The 20,496-nt window shown below is 45.1% G+C and overlaps 2 protein-coding genes across 5 annotated transcripts; one reads left to right on the plus strand and one right to left on the minus strand.

The window, feature by feature from the left end:
* The first annotated feature begins 1,363 nt into the window (after positions 1-1,363).
* On the plus strand, positions 1,364-17,082 carry LOC111068564 (arginine kinase). Of its 4 annotated transcripts, XM_022358108.2 has the most exons (3): positions 1,364-1,420; positions 3,280-3,867; positions 15,570-17,082. In XM_022358108.2, the coding sequence occupies exons 1-3, from the start codon at positions 1,377-1,379 to the stop codon at positions 16,651-16,653; spliced, it is 1,716 nt and encodes a 571-aa protein (XP_022213800.2). In that variant the 5' UTR covers positions 1,364-1,376; the 3' UTR covers positions 16,654-17,082. The 4 variants fall into 4 exon arrangements, with proteins under 4 accessions (XP_022213800.2, XP_022213802.1, XP_022213803.1 ...); XM_022358110.2 differs by lacking the exon at positions 3,280-3,867; XM_022358111.2 differs by lacking the exons at positions 1,364-1,420; positions 3,280-3,867 and adding an exon at positions 7,833-7,936.
* A 98-nt stretch (positions 17,083-17,180) lies between these two features.
* Positions 17,181-18,517, minus strand: LOC111068566 (arginine kinase). Its single transcript, XM_022358114.2, has one exon. It carries the CDS (start codon positions 18,420-18,422, stop codon positions 17,271-17,273), a length of 1,152 nt encoding a protein of 383 aa, XP_022213806.2. The 5' UTR covers positions 18,423-18,517; the 3' UTR covers positions 17,181-17,270.
* Between the last annotated feature and the right edge of the window lie 1,979 nt (positions 18,518-20,496).

Raw genomic sequence — 20,496 nt, forward strand, 5'->3', positions numbered from 1 at the left:
TATACGAAAAAACCCCTTTTGATACGAGTATTACCCCAAAACGAACCCCCAGTTAACATAGCTTAGAAGATTTTTCCAACTGTTTTATAAGTCCTCCCATCCATCTATCCATCAGGCGCAAAAGGTGAGTGGACCCAAAAGAGGCCTTCGTTTACACCCCCATTCAACCCCCAAATGTATGGTGTGTGTGTGTGGCATGCTGCATGGTTCCCATCTCTCACAGACTGTGACGCAACTGTCCATGTTTGTTTGTGTCTGTTTGTGTTTGTGTGTCACTCTCAAATTGCTCATACGCCGCGTTTAGTTGGAAAGAAAACAAACAGAGACCACAGCGGCGCTGCTGTCATAATTTCCAGACCCAAACTTTCGGGCATAAATCTGATGAGTAAACAAAATCCCTACAGGTATTAGCCGCAATAATTGATCGATGGTGGCAATCCCTATATTTAGACGTTCGCTTCGGCCTTTGTTTGCGGCGCCATTCAGAGTGCACTTTCGCCCGCATTGATTTTGGTCTCCCAATGGATGGTCTGGCTAACTGCCCAGAAGTCGCGCCATTGCAATCCTAGGGGTACTCTCGCACCCGTTCCCGCTGTTTTCTATAAATAAACCTTGAATAACGCCGGCATATTTGCACTCATGTCTTGCTGTGCGCTCTGCGACTCTTTGGTGCCTCTGTAAATACTCTTTTTATCTGCGTCTCGAGAATTAATTAAAGCTGTGTCACTCCGTTGCTCCGAACTTTTCGGCTGTCTCTGCTGCTTATTGAATTTTTGCAACACTCATCGGCTACGTCATTTGTTGCGCTTTCGAGGTCAATCATCATTTCAGTGTCATTCCAACAAGTGCATGTTGTGGAAATTGCAATTTACAGCCCCAAACAATCCCAACTAACACTAGTCAACACGACATTTACGCTGTGGCCCAAAATTACTTTTTCTTATAGATTTTTTTTTATGGTTCAGTTTTTTTTTCAGAGAGTAGTGCTTTTATTTTTCACATAACTTAAGTATCTTATATATGGTTGCATAGAACAGTTGCAGTTCTGAAAAGCTGACAAATGCAGCTATAAATCCGACCCAGACACTTTGTATCTGCAGCTTAACGCCTGGAAGATATTGAGCTTTCAAAAATTCCTTAAACAAAAATTAAACTATAAAAAAAACTAAGTACTAAAAAAATTGTTAAGTTCCGAAATCTATCAGAAAAAGTCATTTTGGTTCACAGCGCAAAGAAAAAGTTTAATTTTGTTGAGTAGTGTAATTAACAGCTTACTCGTGCATACTACATACTACTCATTCGTATGAATACATATTCATCAGTCTAAATACTCACTCTAATTGCGATTTTCATCTATTTTCAGCTGAAATTTTACAATGTTCGCTTTGTGGTATTTAACATTTGCTGTCGATGAAATCCGGTAAGTAGTGGGACCATTTAATTAAAATGTGTTATTTTTGTTGCCTGCTTTTCGGGGCGTATGTAAACTTGGTGTAAGATACATGTATTATTGACATTGTTTCTACACTGCAGGTCAGTGTTAAAGCATGTAGAATTCTAACTAATTGGAAGGAAAGAATTATAATGCTTATAATGGAGTTCTATATAATTGGGAAAATATTTAGAAAATTAGATAATAATATCTACTTATGGAGAATTTCCAATATTCATGAGTAGTTCCCAACTGATCCCCACACAGGATCGACTCTGCTCATAATAGTTGTTTTGTTGTTGTTGTTGCTGTTGTTTGACGTTTGGTGTGGAGTACCGTACCGTTGATTCACTCCATAAATCTCTCAGATAACTGTTATCGCAGGGTTTTCTTCCTGTTATCGATTTTCGCCAAAACTGCAAAACTCCACAATCTAATCATCTCGGAAACAGTCTATATACAATCTAAGCCCCAATCTCCACTCCCTCTCTACCTCTGCACAATTCGTGGGATGAGAGGTGCTAACTGGCTATCTACGAGTATACCATACCTAATTCTCCCTGCATTTGGCAACAATGTTACTCACTCACCCTCACCCAAGCACACAGTCACATGATGGATCTGTCTCTGCTTCCGTCAGCACCTGCTGCAAAATTGAGCAGAAACAACCGGCTTTTCTAGTTGGCTCTAAATCTCATCGTGATAACTGCAATCAGCACCGCCAGCGACCCACATCACACACTCTCACTCGCCCATGCGAATCCGAATTCACAATTTTGGCAAACAAAACGGCCAGTTGGTGTTATCTGCCGGCAATTAGCGCAATAATGAAAGTGATAATTAAGGTTTGGCACGGTATGAATTGGGCAAAAATGAAACGCCGGCCGGGTATCGTTGTGTGTGTGAATTTGTTTGCTTATCTATTGGCCGCACGAGTTCTGCGCTTTCTTCCACTCGTTTGGCCTACGTGACAGTAGAAATGCTTACTATTAAGAGGGGGAGGAGTACGAAAATAATTTAAGCACAGAATCTGGAAATCTGTCTATTTGAATTTGAATTTTATCCTTCGATGACTTAGACTATCGACTACATCGATGCCTTGAAATCAAGCTTTGCAAGTGTGACCCTGTACGACTCTAAATGAGGTCACACTGCTTGTTTTGCATGGTCCCTTTTGCTCTCATCCTACCGCTTGGTTTTCATCGTCCCTTTTGCTCTCATCCTACTACCGCTTGGTTTTCATCGTCCCTTTTGCTCTCATCCGCCCACCGCAGTAGACGCGTTGATCGCATATCTGCCTTATTTTCGCAAAATCCAAGCATTTATTGTCAAATAATTAGCAATTAATTGTAATTTCATTTGTGTGCAGTGTCTTAAGTCGAAGGTGAGTCGAATTGTAGTTGAAAACTAAGAAAAGTGCCAAAAGTGCGAAGTTAAAGCAACGGGGAGCTGCGCTTGTTTTGCGTCGTCCCTTTTGCTGTCATCATCCTAGCGAAAAATACGCAAATCTGCTGTATTTGTGCAAAAAACTAAGCGAAAAGTGTAAAAAGTTAACTATTAATTGCGTTTTCAATTGTGGGCAGTGCCTAAAGTTAAAGGCGAGATGAATGGTAATTGCAATGCATTGTTTCGGAAAAAGGCGCATTGGCACGCCTGGGTGCTCCGCTGCCGCCGCCGCACGTTCGAGAACATTCTGTGTATGAAAAAACTCGCAATTAGCAAATTAGATGGTAGAAATTGTGGCGTGGCTTACATTTTATGTTGTTTGTGTTAAATTTTAATTTCTTTAATTGATTTTGTTGTTTAATTATGATTTTCTTTTATTTTGTTTTTGGTTATTTTTGTAGCAAGCGTTTGGCTTGGTTATTTAGTTCCAACAAGCCTGCAGCGCCCGCGTTAGACAACAAGCCAGCGAATCCAGCTCCTGCGCCTGCTCCAGCACCCGCTAAGGAACCCGCACCAGCCCCGAAGCCAGCAGCAGTACCTGCTCCAAAACCAGAGCCACCGAAACCTGCGGCGCCTGTTGTAACCAAGCCTACACCGGCCACAGCTCCTGCTCCAGCGCCTGCACCGGCTGCACCTAAAGAAGCGGCACCATCTCCCAAACCTGAACCCACTCCTGCTCCTGCTCCTGCTCCAGTGGTTGCCCCACCGAAGCCTGTTCCTGCTACCGTAGTACCTCAACCAAGTACTCCACCAAAGACAGCTGATAAGATGCCTATTCCGTTGCCAAAATCGTTGACCGAGGCCAACACCAATGGCAATGCCACTAATGGCAATCAAATCGGCGACAGCCTGGACAAGAAGCTATTCGATGCCCAGCAACCAGCCACCAAGGTTCCCCAGGAGCTGAAAGACGCTAGCAATGACTTCATTAAGGGCGAGTCGAACGCCTTCATCCAGTCGATCAAGGAGGCGCAGAAGGCTGGCGAGCGGTAAGCGGACCCTGCACACTCGGCTACACCTATTTTTGTAGATTTTTAAGTTCTTATATTTGATATTTCTGTGTAAGGGGCCATTTCCGCATCTCCGACTCGAGGCGAGGCGGGTTCAATGCACTCTGGTGACTTCTGCTGGCAAAAATAGTTGCCATGTGGAAGCCGCTTGGCGACAAGAGACCCGGCACCCAAGTCCCCGTTGATGCGTTGCCATGCAGCGGCATCAGCAGAAATGTTGGATCATGATGATGATGATGATGATGGCGGTGGCGATGGGGCGACTACAATTTTCCTGGTGTTATTTTTGTCTCATGTTCTGTGCTTGGGCGGACAGCTCACATGGCGGCCGTCGCCTTCGTTCTCCTGCAGTTGGGCTCTGTTGCAAGTGCAAGTTTCAGTTTATTTATGAGCCCTGCCCGGCCATCTGTTCTTTCTCCAATTCCTCTAATTGCACAAAATTGATTTCCCATTAATATTAATCGACCAAATGTTTGGCGACACAGCCATAGCCACTGCCCAAAATGTGAAACCTTGGGGCACGCAAACCACTTGCCTTGTCCTTGCCAGGTGTTCAAGGATGTGGCCGCTGGCCAGGCGCCGAGTGCTTTATTGCTGGTCCCACCGAATCAGGTTTTTTAGCTTTTTGGCTAGCTGCCCAATACACAATACCCAAATGCAAAATGAAATGGAAATTGAAATGATGTGCCGCTGTCCGGCCATTATGAGGCCTGTCTTCCGTCGACTCCTCTCCTCCGTTGTGCGTCGCCGACGTCGTCGTCGTCGTCAGGTCACATGATCTCCCCCCATGCAGAGTTTATTTATATTTGGAGACGCAGTCACAGCGCTGCTGTGGCCCGACAATTTATATGCTTTATTGTTTTTGTGCAGCAAATTGGCTGTGCAGTTGCAGTGGCAGTGGCAGTCGCAGTTGTCTCCTGCTGCCACAACTGACGCGGCGAGCTTATTTCGGGCGACTCAAGAGGAGCCCACGTCATGCCTCATGTCTTTTGGGCACTCTTTCATAATACCCATTTCCTGATCTGATGGACAGCGGTCTTCATATTTGGCGGCCCTCACTTAGGTGTCTCATTTGATGTTCCCATATCCCTACCTAGTATAGCTGAATAGATGGATAAATAATATATATGTAGTGTGGGTTCGTTCTGTTGGCTCGCGCCTGTGCAAAAAATTGATTTTGGCAAGCGTCGCTTTTGATCTGCTGCCAAAATATTGTTTAACAAACAAAAGGCCAGAACAAATACACAGATGCAAAGGTGACAACACAAGTGAAGTGTATTTTGTGTATCGCATTCGATATATGTATAAAACTTTGTATAATCTGTTGCCATGCATGCACAGTTAGCCATGGCTCCCTCCCCCTCTAAAAGCAAACCATTTTCCATTATAGCAATAATTTCACAGCTAATTGACCTGGAAGGGGGCGGTGCTTGGCTGGCCGCAAATTGAACTAATTAATAACACATATTTCAAATGGCTTGCTCATTTTTTGGCACTCGTTTTTTGCAGACCCACAAATTAGCAATCCATTCTAGAGTGACGGGCTGCCTGGCCTGGCCTCCAGCATTGCTAGCCGCAATCAGTCCAGTGACTAAAAATTACTCTCCGCACCGCGATGAGAGTGTTATGCAAGTTCCCCCCGTATATATAGAATGTGTGTGGATAAAGATACGATTACGAGTAATACCTACATGGGACAGAAGCCCCATCTGGCTTTGTAAATAAGCTCTCTCTCCATGGTGGCTGAATTAAGCGCGGCTTCCACTCAAAGCAGAGGCTTGTCACATGCATTTCCCAGCTCACCTCGTACACGAGTCGAGTATATAAAATGTATTTAGATAGTATATAGTATGTCACACACATGCTAAGTGCTTTCCCAACTGTGTGTCAACAGTAACGAAAATTTGCCATTGTATTGTATCTGCTCGTATCTAAAGCTTGTTTCGCAAGCGTTTCAAGGTCGCTCCCTATATACATACATGTGTAGTGTAGATTTCGCTTTCCCCCACTTGTTAGTCGGGTATTACTGTTCGTTGTTCTACGGGAAATCCTACACAGGCACCGAGCCCCCAAAGGCGACTGCAAGATAAAAGAAAAAGCTTCTGGTTGGGAGGAGAATTTACGTAATCTCAGCGCCACTCGAGAGCCGCGCAGCAATTGAAAATGAAAACGAAAAGTACATTGAAAATGCGAAAATGTGCCCTGCCCAGTGGGAGGGATGACAGTTCTGGATTATATAAGCATCCTGCGGTGCCTGCTGCCGTACGGCATTTTAATACGTATCAAAAGTTAATCTCTGCATATATTTCTTTGAATATTATTTGATTGCTGAAACGGTTATTAAATATACGTGGTATATTAGTATATTTTTAATGCCCTGCTCCGTGGAATATGGAAAATTCGTGTGCCACGGGAAAGCAAAACTGTGTGTTGTTTTCGAAAACAACATACATATGTACGTGTGGATGGGGATAGATCTAGATCGTATAGATCTTCCGATGTTTGCTGCGCATTGCATAAATTTTCGTTGGCAACTGTTCAAATATTTTCCCTCAGTTTTTCATTTAGTAACAAATGAATATGTTCGATGTTCTTTTGGGCTCCCCCACACCTAGATATAACTAGATATACATATGTACATACATATGTATGGATATATGTATGTACATGATTTTCTAATGCTGCGAAGGCATTCAATATCAAGTTCAAGACTTTTGTTAGAGATCGTGTAAGCGATTATATACTATCTGATTTGTTTATACGTTTCACCTCTAAGGCAGAAAATCATTGTTATTTTCGTAGTATTATAAGGTAGAGATCGTGTTTATGGATGTGTATGGTTTCGTCTAGTCTTCCCCCTAATTTTTGTATAAATCTTTTACATTTTATCGTGATATTTTCTAGAATTTTTCATTTTTATATAGCGGTATTAGTGCCAAAATTTATCGTTTGCCTTAGATCATGACAACCGCAGCGACAGATTGTGTCATACATATATTTCTGAAGCTGTATGGGGGAATATTTTTCCATCTGGTCGAACAATAAGCTCCCTCCGATGGTCCGCTTTAACTGTTTATTCAGCATTTTGAGCAATTCTGAGTGGGGCTTTGTTGAATCATCCCAAATGTTAGCACTTCTTGAGGAGAGTCAGTCGCACACTCTGGGGCTAATTTCGCCACTTACCCGTGCTCGTCGTACATTGATTACTTTCTTTGGGGGCCTCGCCTGGAGCCATGCCTGCTCATAATTAAGCAATGAAAACTATTTGCATTCGTATGGGTGTGGTGTATCCAACACACCCTCCAATTGACGCTGCAGCGGTCGCAGGCAGAGTTACTCAAACACACACACAGATGCAGCTACAGCCTGCCTGCAGGCTCGCTCTTGTGGCCTCTCGCTCCCACACCCGGCATGGAGAGCAATGCAGTTTTCTAGCTGTTTGCGCTGCCAACACTTTCCTTTTCTCTGCCAGCGCCGGAGGTGCCTCTATGTCTGCGTCTGTGTGCGCTTTTCTGAAGAGCTTTGAGTGCTGTGTGCGTGTGTGTTTTGCTGTCGCGCTCTTTGGCGAAACGAAAGCTTTGCTTTTTCTGCTTTTATGTCATACGTCACGTCCTACGTCAATTGGGAGCAGGGGCTGCCACTACACACACACACACAGATACATTGAGACCGAGTGGCAGGCTGCCACTACACACAGATACAGAGGCAGAGAGGCAAGCTGCCACTACACACAGATACAGAGGCATACCAGCAGCAGAGGCACGGCACGCCAGGAGGTAGGCAGGCAGGCTTCCCACACTCGCACACCATTGCAGACCGTAGCTTTTTCTCTCAGTCTCTCTGCTGTGCCTTTTGTGCTGCGTGTGTGTGTGTGTATGTTGGTGTAGTTTGAAAGTGAAAGAAGAAGGGAGCGCTGCTGCTGCTGCCGCTCTGCCAGCGCCAACCCCAACGTTGCTGCCCCACCGACAGCCGACTGCAATCCGTTGAGTCAAAGAACAGAATTTTCTGATCATTGTAACGTTGGACGTTGAATTCTACGGTTGCAAAGGTGAGCCGTTCTCCAACCATAAAATATATTGCAAATCAAGTGAAAATAATATTACTATACTATATAGTGACTACATAGTGAATATTATCTAGAATTTAATACTTAAGCTAAGTGTGGCAACTAAAAGTTTAATTTCTGGCGACAACAAATCGTTTAAATTAACTTCAGCAATTCCTTTTGTTTGTGAGTGTGTGTATGCTGTGTGTCTGTGCCGCTTGGTGCTGCTGCTGCTGCTTCGCTGTTTCCATCCCAGAAATATGCATTTTCTGTACGAAGTTCCCCCGCTGAGTCACCTGAATATGAATTGAATGCTGAATACTAAATGCATTTATTGCAATACGTGCAATCCCAGAAGCCGAGACACCGAAAACCGGTTACCGGCAAGCCAATAAAGTTTCAAGTTTATACCGAGTATATAGTTACGTTATGCAGTTCTCTGATTTTCGCCAAGAGGCACAAAAAAAAAAACTTGTTTGGCCCTGTCATGGTCTGGCAAACGTCGCTGCCCGCCTGCCCGTCTGTCTGTCTGTTTGTCTGTTGTGCAATTTTTGCGGCCAAATGCCAATGAACGGAGGACTGTACCCGTAGCATGGGGCTGCTTGCCAATTGCTGCGAGGGGGGGGAGAGCTGCAGTTTAAGGTCGGTCGTTCATTGGCTTGCAGAAGAAAGTATCTCCAACGTTCTATGTTCTATGCCAATTCCGATAAGATACTGGGGCTTGTTAACGCGCCGTTCTCACACGTCTAATAGATAACAGAAGAGGCAGCGGCGGCGGCGGCGGCGAAAGAGAACCACTTTCAGTTAGCACTTTGCTGGCTTCGTGCCCTGAACTTGCCCCCCGCCCGGCCATGGCTATAATAAGAATGGTTCACTCTGAGCAATAAAATACTCACTTTCGCGGTCAATGCCAGCCGATTGCATAATCAAATGTATTGCCTATCGCTTCTCGATATTGTATCTGCCAATTTTTGCACAATTTATAATGCAATGAATATTTGCTGGGCTGACAGAAATCAAAACACAGGAATGTGCATAGCACAGCCAAAGCAGCAGACAGCAGTTAATTAACGATTATATAATCCTGCCGAGCAGCGCGCCCACAGTTTGGGAGGGACTGTGGCCAAATTTAGTGCCAGAACCAACAGGGGTTCGAATTGATATAATGCCGGCTGCTAAAAATACAACCCCGCCAAAGCAAATAAGCTAAACAAAAGCACAAACATAGCCACAGATACGCATCTCCCTCCACCTCCATCAGATGGATAGGGTAGGTGAGGAGGTGCCATAGCCATACCTGGGCACCAGCATAGCCTCACAAAAAATTCCAAAGGTATAGGCTGGCCACATCAGCTGACGTGGGAATGGGAATCAGGGAATGTACATATGTATGTGTATGTACAGTTTACTGGTGTATTTTATTCAACAAACAAATCGCGTATAACATTTGTTGTATGTACGAATTGCTGCTTCTCTGCTGCTGGCACACATGGCTGTTAATTATTCAATTGAGATCCATTAAAGAGAAATGAATAGAAATAGAAAAATGCTGAAAAAGACAGTGGCAGAGGAACGCGATTAACTTGTCAAACATTGGGAAAACCAATTTACAACCCCTCCAGTCGAGACAGTTAACAGGGTAACGCTTTTCGTATTCGTTGGCTAAACAAAAGGCTTTATATACTTGTATTGCACTACTATTATATAACCAAAGCTGGGGTTCGGTTCGGTTTGGTTATATTTTTTTTTGCACAGACAGGAAATGGAATGGAATTTCAAACGCAGCGCTCGGATGCCAGCGACAGTGCCAATCAATTCCACATAATACATAATACGAGATCTGCCTGATTTTTCTCACAGTTCTTCTGACAGAAAATAAACAAATATTTGGACTGGGTTAGAATTTCAGACAAATACTCGAATAAACAAATCAAATTGCTGAAAAGCTGTCGGAAGGGGTGACTGGTGCTGGTTGGGAATGGAATCGCAGCGAGTCATCATAATATTTTCGAAGCGACTGTAGCGAAGCTAAGCGAAAGCTCAACGCTAGAGACAGATAGAGAGCTTCTGAAATTTGCAAACTTGCAACAGGACTTACTTGCAATAAAATAAATCAGTGAAAGCTGCTACCAAAAGCTCATAGAAAAGCAGTTAAAAGCTTCATGTAGAAACAGTGGGTTGTAACTACATGCACATGTAAAATACGCGTAGAATTTACTTCTGCTTCCTATAAAGATCACCCCTATTTTCCGGAATACGTATATACTTTAGTATGCCTATAACTAAAACCCCTTGACTTGCTGGTTGGTTGTATAGCTTAATGAAGTGTCGTCCGACTCTCGCTGATTGTCTTCCCAGACAGCACACAAATTTAAATCAACGACATCCGGGTAATGAGCGAGAAATGCCAGCAAAATATTTTGCGCCACTTGATGCTTTGCTCTGCAAAAAGAAAATAAGCAAAAGAATATGAAATACATATTCATTTGATGTTCTTCATATCTTTAGTTCTTTTTGTATGTACATAAGACTATACTATGTATATGGTATATAAATATGTACATACATATGTTTGTTTGTTCTTGTATTTCGGTGACTGCCTGCCTTCCGTCCTTTCTGCCTGCCTAATTGAGTGTGAGATGCTTTGACGTTTTGCCAAAAGAATTTTAATTAAATTACGACCCATGGCAGCAGGCAAAGAGAACGGAATAAAGATGAGAGATCCCAGAACTACTTGGAAATGCGGGCGACCAGCAGCCTTCTCGCACCTAAATCCCCACCCCTATGCATTCCCCTATATACATAAATTAATAAGAGCTTTATGTCGAATTCATGTCACAGACGAAATGATTATTGGTCAAAATGCTGCTGGCTGGAATGTGAATCTGCTTGTGGCACATGGCCATGGCATGTGGAGATGGGAATGGGGATGGGAGATGCCATGTCCAGCCTCAACTTGGATTAATGTCTGGCCCAGTAGGGGCCCAATTCATGGATGGTAATGAGTGTGTGAACAATGTAGGCTGTTTGTCTGTCTGATAAGTACCATCTACCCTACCCGCCTTCTAGCCGCCCCTTATCAAAATGTTGACCAGTTTGGACTGTCTGCAGCCAGTCGCCAATTTCCCGTTGCAGTCGTTCACGTATGCGAACCAAAGCTAAAGCGGCGACGACGCTGTCGATGTCCAATTTCCCGAAATACATTTCGAATTATTTTCGTGCACTTTGCCAATTTCTTTGTGCAATCGACTGGCCTGGCCAAGCCAATGGTTTATGCAATTAACGAAGGCAAACTATTGCAGCGATTTCTCGGGTGAACGAACGACCAGAGTGGCCATAAACTTACACTGCTCGTTGCACTGGCACTGGCACTGGCGGCCAAACGGCTGGCTGCCAATTTCGCTTTATTCGATTGCCTTTTGGCATCGATTCTTTCTTTTAGGAGGCAACTTTTACCTTACCTTCTTTTATGGTTTTTTTTTGTTTTGTTTTTGTTTTTGGCCAGCCAACAAAAGACCAACTTCTGGCTGGAAGAGTGTTTGCTCACATCTCGCGCTATCTAATCGCGGGGTTGCCTTGCCTGCTCCTTCCTTTTGATCGTGTCCCAGTCGGGGGAGACAGCTAACAGCCCTGATTGCCATTTGAAAGTGACTAAGCTTATCAGGGCCAAAGCTTATCTTGGCCAACAACAAGCTGCCATTCCCACTCTCTCGATCCCATCCAACTCTCTTTCTATTGAGGCTCTCTCTCTTTCCAGCTCTCCGGCTGAGGTGGAGTCGCATTCAGTGATCTTTTCAGTGCCAGCCATTCGCGAATTGTAGTTAAGCCTTGACGGTTGCAAAAATTAAAATAACTCTAGAAAAAATCGCCGCTGCGTGCGTGAAATCATTATTAAAAAAAAAAAAAAAAAAAAAAAACATAAAGGCTCTAATTTCTCCTAATTCAAAGTTGGTGACGCGTGTGTGATTAGAGAGAGAGAGAGCTGAGCTACCCTTGTGACACTAATGAGAATAGCTGATGAGTTGAGCTGCTCTGCCACTGATCCGATCCTGCTTGCTTGCTGCCTTTTTTTCCTTCGGGGGTTGCATATCCTTTCCACTGTGCCTCTGTGCGATTGCGACCACTTCGATGGTGGTGGTGATGGTGTTGGTTGGTGTCTCCCTCCCTCATCATCAAGGGGGTTACATAACGAAATCAGTATTTTAATTTGATTTGCTTGTCTTTTAAGTGCCCCTGTCCTTTTAGTCATGGGGGTTTTTCCTCTATCTGTATGTGTGTTTATGTGTGTGTGCGTGGGTGTGCTCCAGTTTCCTCAAGTCAACTCAATCTTTCATTGACTATCGGGCCGGGCACTTGAGTTAATTGATTAGTTTCCAACGCCTTTCTGACAGCCCCGTACATAAGTCAGCTGCCGTTATGGCTATTATTATTATCTTTCGAGATTTTAGCACTCGTACAACTCGTACTCGTACTCGTACACCCTTAGCCAATCCAGTTCAGTGCATTGCAATTGGCAAAGCTCTCTCTCTCTCTCTCTCTGCACTATCTTTACGGGGCATTAACAAGCCTAAGTGGGGAGGGCCGACATTAGATATGACTCCCGAATGGCCTGAAAGTTTCCACAATCAATATCGGCCACAGGGAGGGGAGGAGGAGACCCATAGGTGGTGGGGCTGAGTTGGCAAAAGTGTTTTCCATTTCACATAAATATTTACAAAAAACCCCAGACGAATGGCAAATGGAGATGGAAAGAAAACTGATCGATAGCTGGCGATTACTCACCCTGGAGATGGAATGACTAAATGACTCTTCCACTGACTCTGACTCTGACTCTCCCCCTGTCTGGCCGAGTAATTGAAGCTGCAAATGAAATTAACCAAAACAAAACAAAAGTCTGAAATAAGAGTTGGCCAAGTGCTGGGGCATGGGGTATGTGTGTGGTGTGGGGGGTGGGGGCAGAGTAAATTTAATTTTTTACGAGCTAATGTTCACTCGACATGCAATGTCTCTGATGGCAGCCGATGCCGGTTCAGTTCCATTGAACTGAACTGGATCCATCCCCCGACTCCGACTGAACCGACTACCACTGCAAGTACAGCCAGGACCTCCTCTCACATATCCCACAATGGATTATTTAAAGCCTCGAGTACACGTTTTACCCTGGTCCTGGGAATCCCGCAAGCTGGCTTTAATTTCGATTTGCCGAGCAATTGATTTTTTTTACTCACTTGAGAGCTGGCAAAGGGATAGTGGGGGATGGGATGGGATGAGTGTCTCGTTCATGTCATTACCAGGAGCACATTTCACACTCCAGCACGACACTTGAAGTTGACTTGACCGAACAGCCCCTGCCCCTGACGCTGCTGCTGTTGCTGCTGCTGTTTCTGCTTCTGTCCCTGATCCAGCTCTAGGCTCAACAATTCCCAGCTGCCGACGACTGAGTCGCGTGCTATAAATTTTATTGATTCACTCGAAGGAGGCAACGGCAGCAACCCACTGGCTGGTAGTACGATTCGTTCTGTGGCTGGATGGCCGGGTAGGGTTGGGCCTGGTGGTGGGTCTGAGTGGGGTGCGTCCAACGCATCATATAAATATATCCTTCCGCATTATGTTGCCGCTCATCCGGCAACAGTTTGGGCCGGCGCCTGCGGGTAGGCAATGCTGCTGCTACCACTGCCACTGCTGCAACCCTCAACCTCCGACCAACCCTCCTGCACCCACTGCAAAAATAAAACAAATTGAGAATTTTCGGCAAATACATCGATGCCTTTCGCTCCCTCGCCTGCTCTCTCTGGCTCTGTTTCTCTCTCTGCTGAATCCTCTCGCATTTCAAATGCCGACTGCCGGCTAAGTGCGGGGCCCATGGGTGCGTCAGCTCTCAGTTCCTTTCGATTTGCCGATTGAGTGTGTTGGTTGTTCGTCCTCGTAGTCCTCGTCCTCGTTTGTCGGGCAAAACGCGCGCGCTAAATAATTGTGCAGACAGAACCCACGAAGGAGTAGCAGTGGCAGTGGCAGTGGCAGAGCAGACCAAAGCAAACCAAACCAAACCGGGCCTCTGTACCAGGCACACCAGTAGTAGTCAGCCAACCGAGCAGCAGTCAGCAAGTCCTTTGCTCCCTTCGACAGCATTGCGTAGTGTTTGTTTAGTGTAGTATACTTTTGGGCGCGGCAGCTGAAATCGTGCAAGAAGCACAAGAAGAAGAAAAATCGTCAGAGCAGAGTTCGCCGAAAAAGAAAACTGAAAATATTAATAATAAATATTTTTAAAATTGTTGCGTCCGTTATTTTGATACCAACGAAACAGACCACCAAAAAAAAAAACAAAAAACACATTCGAAAATCATTGAAAATCAAAAAGCAATACACCCATTAAACATTAAGTCAAGCGTGTGTCTGTGTGTCTTTTTGTGTGTGTTTTACGCGTGATCCGAAGAGAGAGAGAGAGTGATTAGAGAGATCTATATAGTAGAGCTATAGCTACATTGTGATTTCATTTTACCTGCAAAAGCAAAAGCAAAGCAAAGAAGATTTAGAAGCAATCCTCCCCAATTTTTATATACAAAACACACACACCAAACTTTGTGACCAAGCAAACGCCAAATTTTTAAACGTTTTTGAAACTTTACAATCAATCTACAAACAAAACAACAACAACTACAAAATGGGTCTGTGTGCCTCCAAGGATAAGAAGGAGAAGGTGATCGAGGGCGATGTGGCCAACGGAGGCGAGCCCAATGGCACCGCAGCCACAGCTGCTGCTGCTGGAGAAGATGGGTGTGTATATAGTAGGGTCTCGGGCTAGGGCTTCCCTTTTGGCCTAGGTCCTAGACGATGGGCGGGCGGGCATTGTGTCTGTATCCCTGGGGCTGACGTCATGTGTATGTGTGCGTGTGTGGGGGGCGGAAGCGAAAGGGGCTGCGTGAAGTTGTGTCTGTAAAGCGCCCAAAAATAAAATGCCATAAAAAAGTTATTATTGCCCTGGACTTTGGCTGAGCCTCCTCTCGTTCGGTCTCGGGCTCTGGCTCTGACTGGGGGCCGGCCGGGTCGTCGCCATGTTGTTGTAGTGCGCATGGCAGAGGCAAGCAGAGTCAGAGCCGGAGCCGGAGCCTGAGCCGAGGCGTGTATATAGATATAGTGTGCCGTCGATTTGCGTATTCAGCGGCAGCCGGCAAAAATGTTATAGTCAGCCACCACCAAAAACAGGACACACGCGAGAGAAGCGACACACACAGAGGCAACAACCACCGTGCACAATCGTACAATCGTACACAAGGGGCGTACATACGGATCCAGGGGTGATGTGATGTGATGTGGATGGGTGGTGATGGTGGTGGTAATCGGTAAGGGGTAAGGGGTGAGGGGTCTCTGGTGTGTGGTGTGTGGCAGTCGCGTGCCGGCGGGCCAAAGTCGAGTGTGAGCACATGGCCATAACCCAAAACTAATTGCGGGGACAAACAAAAAGGAATTGAGGATACATATATGAAAACGTGTTGCCACTGCCGTCTTTTAGGCGCCACAAAACAATAAAAAAGAGAACTTTAGGGAATCTCCCCTGCTATTATGCTATTATTTAGTGCCATTTACTGCCACGCCCCGAAACTAACTCTTGTGTCCGTGTTCTTGTCTCCATTTGCAGCAAACAAGACACCATGGTTGACGCTGCTGTTCTCGCTAAACTGGAAGAGGGCTTTGCCAAGCTGGCCGCCTCCGACTCCAAGTCGCTGTTGAAGAAGTACCTGACCAAGGAGGTCTTCGACAACTTGAAGAACAAGGTGACCCCCACCTTCAAGTCGACTCTTCTGGATGTGATCCAGTCCGGTCTGGAGAACCACGACTCCGGCGTCGGCATCTATGCCCCCGATGCTGAGTCGTACACAGTCTTCGCCGATCTGTTCGATCCCATCATCGAGGACTACCATGGTGGCTTCAAGAAGACCGACAAGCACCCGGCCTCGAACTTCGGTGATGTGAAGAGCTTCGGCAACGTTGACCCAACCAACGAGTATGTGATCTCTACTCGCGTCCGTTGCGGTCGCTCCATGCAGGGTTATCCTTTCAACCCCTGCTTGACCGAGGCCCAGTACAAGGAGATGGAGGGCAAGGTCAGCACCACCCTGTCCGGTCTGGATGGTGAGCTGAAGGGCAAGTTCTACCCCCTGACTGGCATGGAGAAGGGCGTGCAGCAGCAGCTCATCGACGATCACTTCCTGTTCAAGGAGGGCGATCGCTTCCTGCAGGCCGCCAACGCTTGCCGTTTCTGGCCCAGCGGCCGTGGCATCTACCACAACGATGCCAAGACCTTCCTGGTCTGGTGCAATGAGGAGGATCATCTCCGCATCATCTCCATGCAGCAGGGTGGCGATCTGGGCCAGATCTACACTCGCCTGGTCACTGCCGTCAACGAGATCGAGAAGCGTGTGCCCTTCAGCCACGACGATCGTCTTGGTTTCTTGACCTTCTGCCCCACCAACCTGGGCACCACCATCCGTGCCTCCGTGCACATCAAGGTCCCCAAGCTGGCCTCCAACAAGGCCAAGCTCGAGGAGGTTGCCGCCAAGTACAACCTGCAGGTGCGCGGCACCCGCGGCGAGCACACCGAGGCTGAGGGCGGTGTCTATGACATCTCCAACAAGCGTCGCATGGGTCTCACCGAATACGATGCCGTCAAGGAGATGTACGATGGCATCAACGAGCTGATCAAGCTTGAGAAGAGCTTGTAAATTGCCCACAGCAAACCACCAAGCATCGCCCGAACCCCGGCTCTGCAAGCAACACCATCCGCCTTCAGTCTGGGGAACGCAACAATCAACAACAACAACAACAAGAACAGAAACACGTAGAAATCTTCAGCTCGTCCGCCTTGTCGCTTTTGGGCGGTGCGGGCTGCCAATCAATCTAGTTTGTAGCGATTGTGGAGCAGCTGTTTGTCTGTCCTAGGCCAGGCGTCTTTCGGCATTTTCGTATACTTTGAGAGATCCGGTCTACAACAACATGCAGTCCCTGCAGCACTACCACCCACAACAACAACAACAACAGCAACACCAGAAACAACAATGGAGAACTATTTGACAAGAACAAAAACATTTGCTTAATTCAAAACAAAACAAAAGAATGTGTAACATTTTGACACTCGTGTCAAGCAAAAACAACAAAAAGAAAAACTTTAAATACTTTTATTTTAAGTCTTAAGTTTATAAAAGAATTAAAATTATTAAAAAAATAATAAAAAAAAATACAAAACCCAACCATTAAGTGTAGTTAGTTAGCGACTGTAAAATGGCATTTTAAATGCATTTAATCATAGTATTTAAATGGGAATCCAAAATGTAGGCTGCTTCTATTTACAAGACTTGTTCTCGGCATCGATCAGGGCGCGTATGCCGTCGTACATCTCCTTGACGGCCTCGTACTCGGTCAGGCCCATCCGGCGCTTGTTGGAGATGTCGTGGACGCCGCCCTTGGCCTCGGTGTGCTCACCGCTAGTGCCACGCACTTGCAGATTGTATTTGGTGGCCAGCTTCTGCATCTCCTCCGGTTGGGCTGTCAGATTGGGCAGCTTGATGTGCACGGATGCGCGAATCGTTGTGCCCAGATTTGTGGGGCAGAAGGTCAGATAGCCAAGACGCTCGTCGCGGCTGAAGTCCAGATACTTCCCCAAGGCCTCCACGCCGCCGAGCATGCGATCGTACACCTTGCCCAAGTCCCCGCCCTTTTCCATGGAGATGATGCGGATGTGGTCCTCTTCGTTGACCCATACAAGGAAATTGCGCGCTTCGTTGAAGTAAATTCCGCGTCCGGCGGGCCAAAAGCGCGAGGCACCTGCCGTCTCCAGAAACCGGTCGCCCTCCTTGAACAGAAAGTGTTCGTCAATGAGCTTCTGTTGCACGGACTTCTCCATTCCGCAGAGCGGTAGGTAGCCACCTTTATACGACCCGCTCATCGTGTTCAAGGCACCGGATATCATGCACTCCAGCTCCGCATACTCGTACTCGCTCAGGCAGGGATTGAAGGGAAAGTTTTTCACGGAACGTCCGCACCGGACACGCGTGGACACAATGTACTTGTTGTCGGGATCAAGATTGGCGAAATCCTTGCCCTTGCCGAAGCAGGACTCGGGGTGCTTGTCCGTTTTCTTGAAGCCCTTGTGATAGTCCTCGATAATGGGATCGAAGATGTCGGCAAACGTTTTGTACGCCTCTGCGTCGGGGGCGTAGATTCCAACGCCGGAGTCGTGGTTGCACAGCCCAGATTGAATGCAGTCCAGCAGCGAGGAGTTGAAGGATGGAGTCGTCTTCTTTTTCAGCTTGTCGAAGATGTCCTTTTTTAGGTGCTTCTTTAGCAACGATTTCGAATCGGAGGCGGCCAGTTTCTTGTAGCCCTCCTCCAGCTGCACCAGAGCTTTCGAGTCGACGGGCTTCCCTGCCTTGCTTGCATGCCGACAAAGAATCAAAAATGTCCCTCGACTAAGTGTCCCTCGTAGTCGTAGCATAGTTTCAAATTTAACTGGAATTTTGAATTGAAATAAATTTCATGTGAACAGCTGATTTCAATTGCGGTCGAATTGGTGTTAACATGGTGTCGTATTTGACATATTTTAAAGAGCTGATCCTTTTCTGCTTATATTCGACTAGTAGCATTTTACCCCACATACCTAAATATTATATTATTATATTGAGGATTGGCCAGTTTTCAGATGTTCTTTTTTTTGGATTATTTACATATTAAGGTTCAAACAAAAACAACATAAAACGAATGTGACGTCGTTTTGTGGCGCTGCCAGACTCGTACAATTCGTAGTTGCTGCGGGCTGCCATACAATGATATTTTGTGATATGAAATTCGTCAATTTTGATATTCGGTTTAATATTACTAGCTAGTTGGCCCTCTCAGCCATAAACTAATAATTTTATCCAGTTCCTCAATGAATTTTGTTAAGGATTGGCTAGTTTTTAGATGTCCTTTTTATTGCATTATTTACATATTAAGGTTCAAACAAAAACAACATAAAACGAATGTGACGTCGTTTTGTGGCGCTGCCAGACTCGTACAATTCGTAGTTGCTGCGGGCTGCCATACAATGATATTTTGTGATATGAAATTCGTCAATTTTGATATTCGGTTTAATATTACTAGCTAGTTGGCCCTCTCAGCCATAAACTAATAATTTTATCCAGTTCCTCAATGAATTTTGTTTAGGATTGGCTAGTTTTCAGAACTATTTTTAATGGGATTGCTTGGATAATAGGGTTCAAACAAAAACGGCCAAAGCATAAAACGTAAATGTTGACCAAATGGGACGCCAGTGTTGCTGGTCAACCAAGTTTCTTCTATGCGTAAGGACTTTTGTATACCGTAGATCCTTCCCTATTAATGTTCAATTTGTTGTTCCCAGTTCCATTGAGACATTAATAATGATTTTGTCTTAGATTGACATGTTTTTTACCCATTAATGCATATGTTTTGTGTTTAATAAATACATTTATCCCGGTTCTGATACCTATTATTGGAACCCGTGAGCTGCAAAATTTCGTTAATAACTTTAAAACAGAGACTGAGTAGTTTCTGTATTAATTGGAGCATGAAATTACCAACAATATCTTTATTCTATAATATCCATTTTCCCAAGGTATGCAGATTGCTGCTCATTCCGATCCAAGGTTGCAGAACAGTGCTGCTAATTCATTTCCACATGTTGCTGAATTTTTTCCCATACAAATCAAATGTATCTTACGGGAACGCGTATGGAATGACGCAACAATGAATCTTCATTCCATACGCGTTCCCGTAAGATACATGTTTCTCACACCACGAAAAGTCACCACGAAAACGCTCTCTTCACCTTTGAAAAGAGAGCAAATTTTGAAAAAACCACCACGATTTGAGAGCGAATAATATCGATATTTTTGTACGATTAATGGAGTTTGGCGGTCATTTTGAAAAGTATCTGAATATATTAAAATATTAAATAAATTGGAACTTGATTAAATAATATACCGCAAGTATTCTGAAAGATACGACAAGATGCGTTGGTATTCCTCTATTCCGTTTAATATTACTAGCTAGTTGGCCCTCTCAGCCCGCTCTGTCGGTATTTTCTGGAACTAATGTTGCTGCACTCACGCTTTATCGGCTTTATGTGGAACTACTACGCCAGTAGTGTTGGATAACGTAACAACCACAACTGGGTTGGCGCGACAACAAAAGTTCAAATTCAAATTTAAATTCCATTTATAAAAAGAATCGTATTAAAATATTTTAGCTTCTCCCAACTTGGACCTGTTTTCGTCTGCCCAATTTAATCAAATGTTTCTGACTGTTGCCTCGTAAAACAGAATGAGCCAACATTTTAATAGCTTAAAGCTTAAATACCAAATCAAATATATTATAATTAGTAATAAAAAATAACAATGGCAACAACAAGCAGCACACAGAATCACACATGTGGCGCAAATAAAATTCAGATCCGAACGGCAACACCTTCCCAATAAAGCAGCGTTATCCTCATTATCATTATCAACAGCTTTGGCCGCAAAACCGGATCTGGAGTGGACCAACCTACACAT

The sequence above is a fragment of the Drosophila obscura genome, unplaced genomic scaffold (genome assembly GCF_018151105.1).
Source record: "Drosophila obscura isolate BZ-5 IFL unplaced genomic scaffold, ASM1815110v1 contig_1, whole genome shotgun sequence".
Lineage (NCBI taxonomy): Eukaryota > Metazoa > Arthropoda > Insecta > Diptera > Drosophilidae > Drosophila > Drosophila obscura.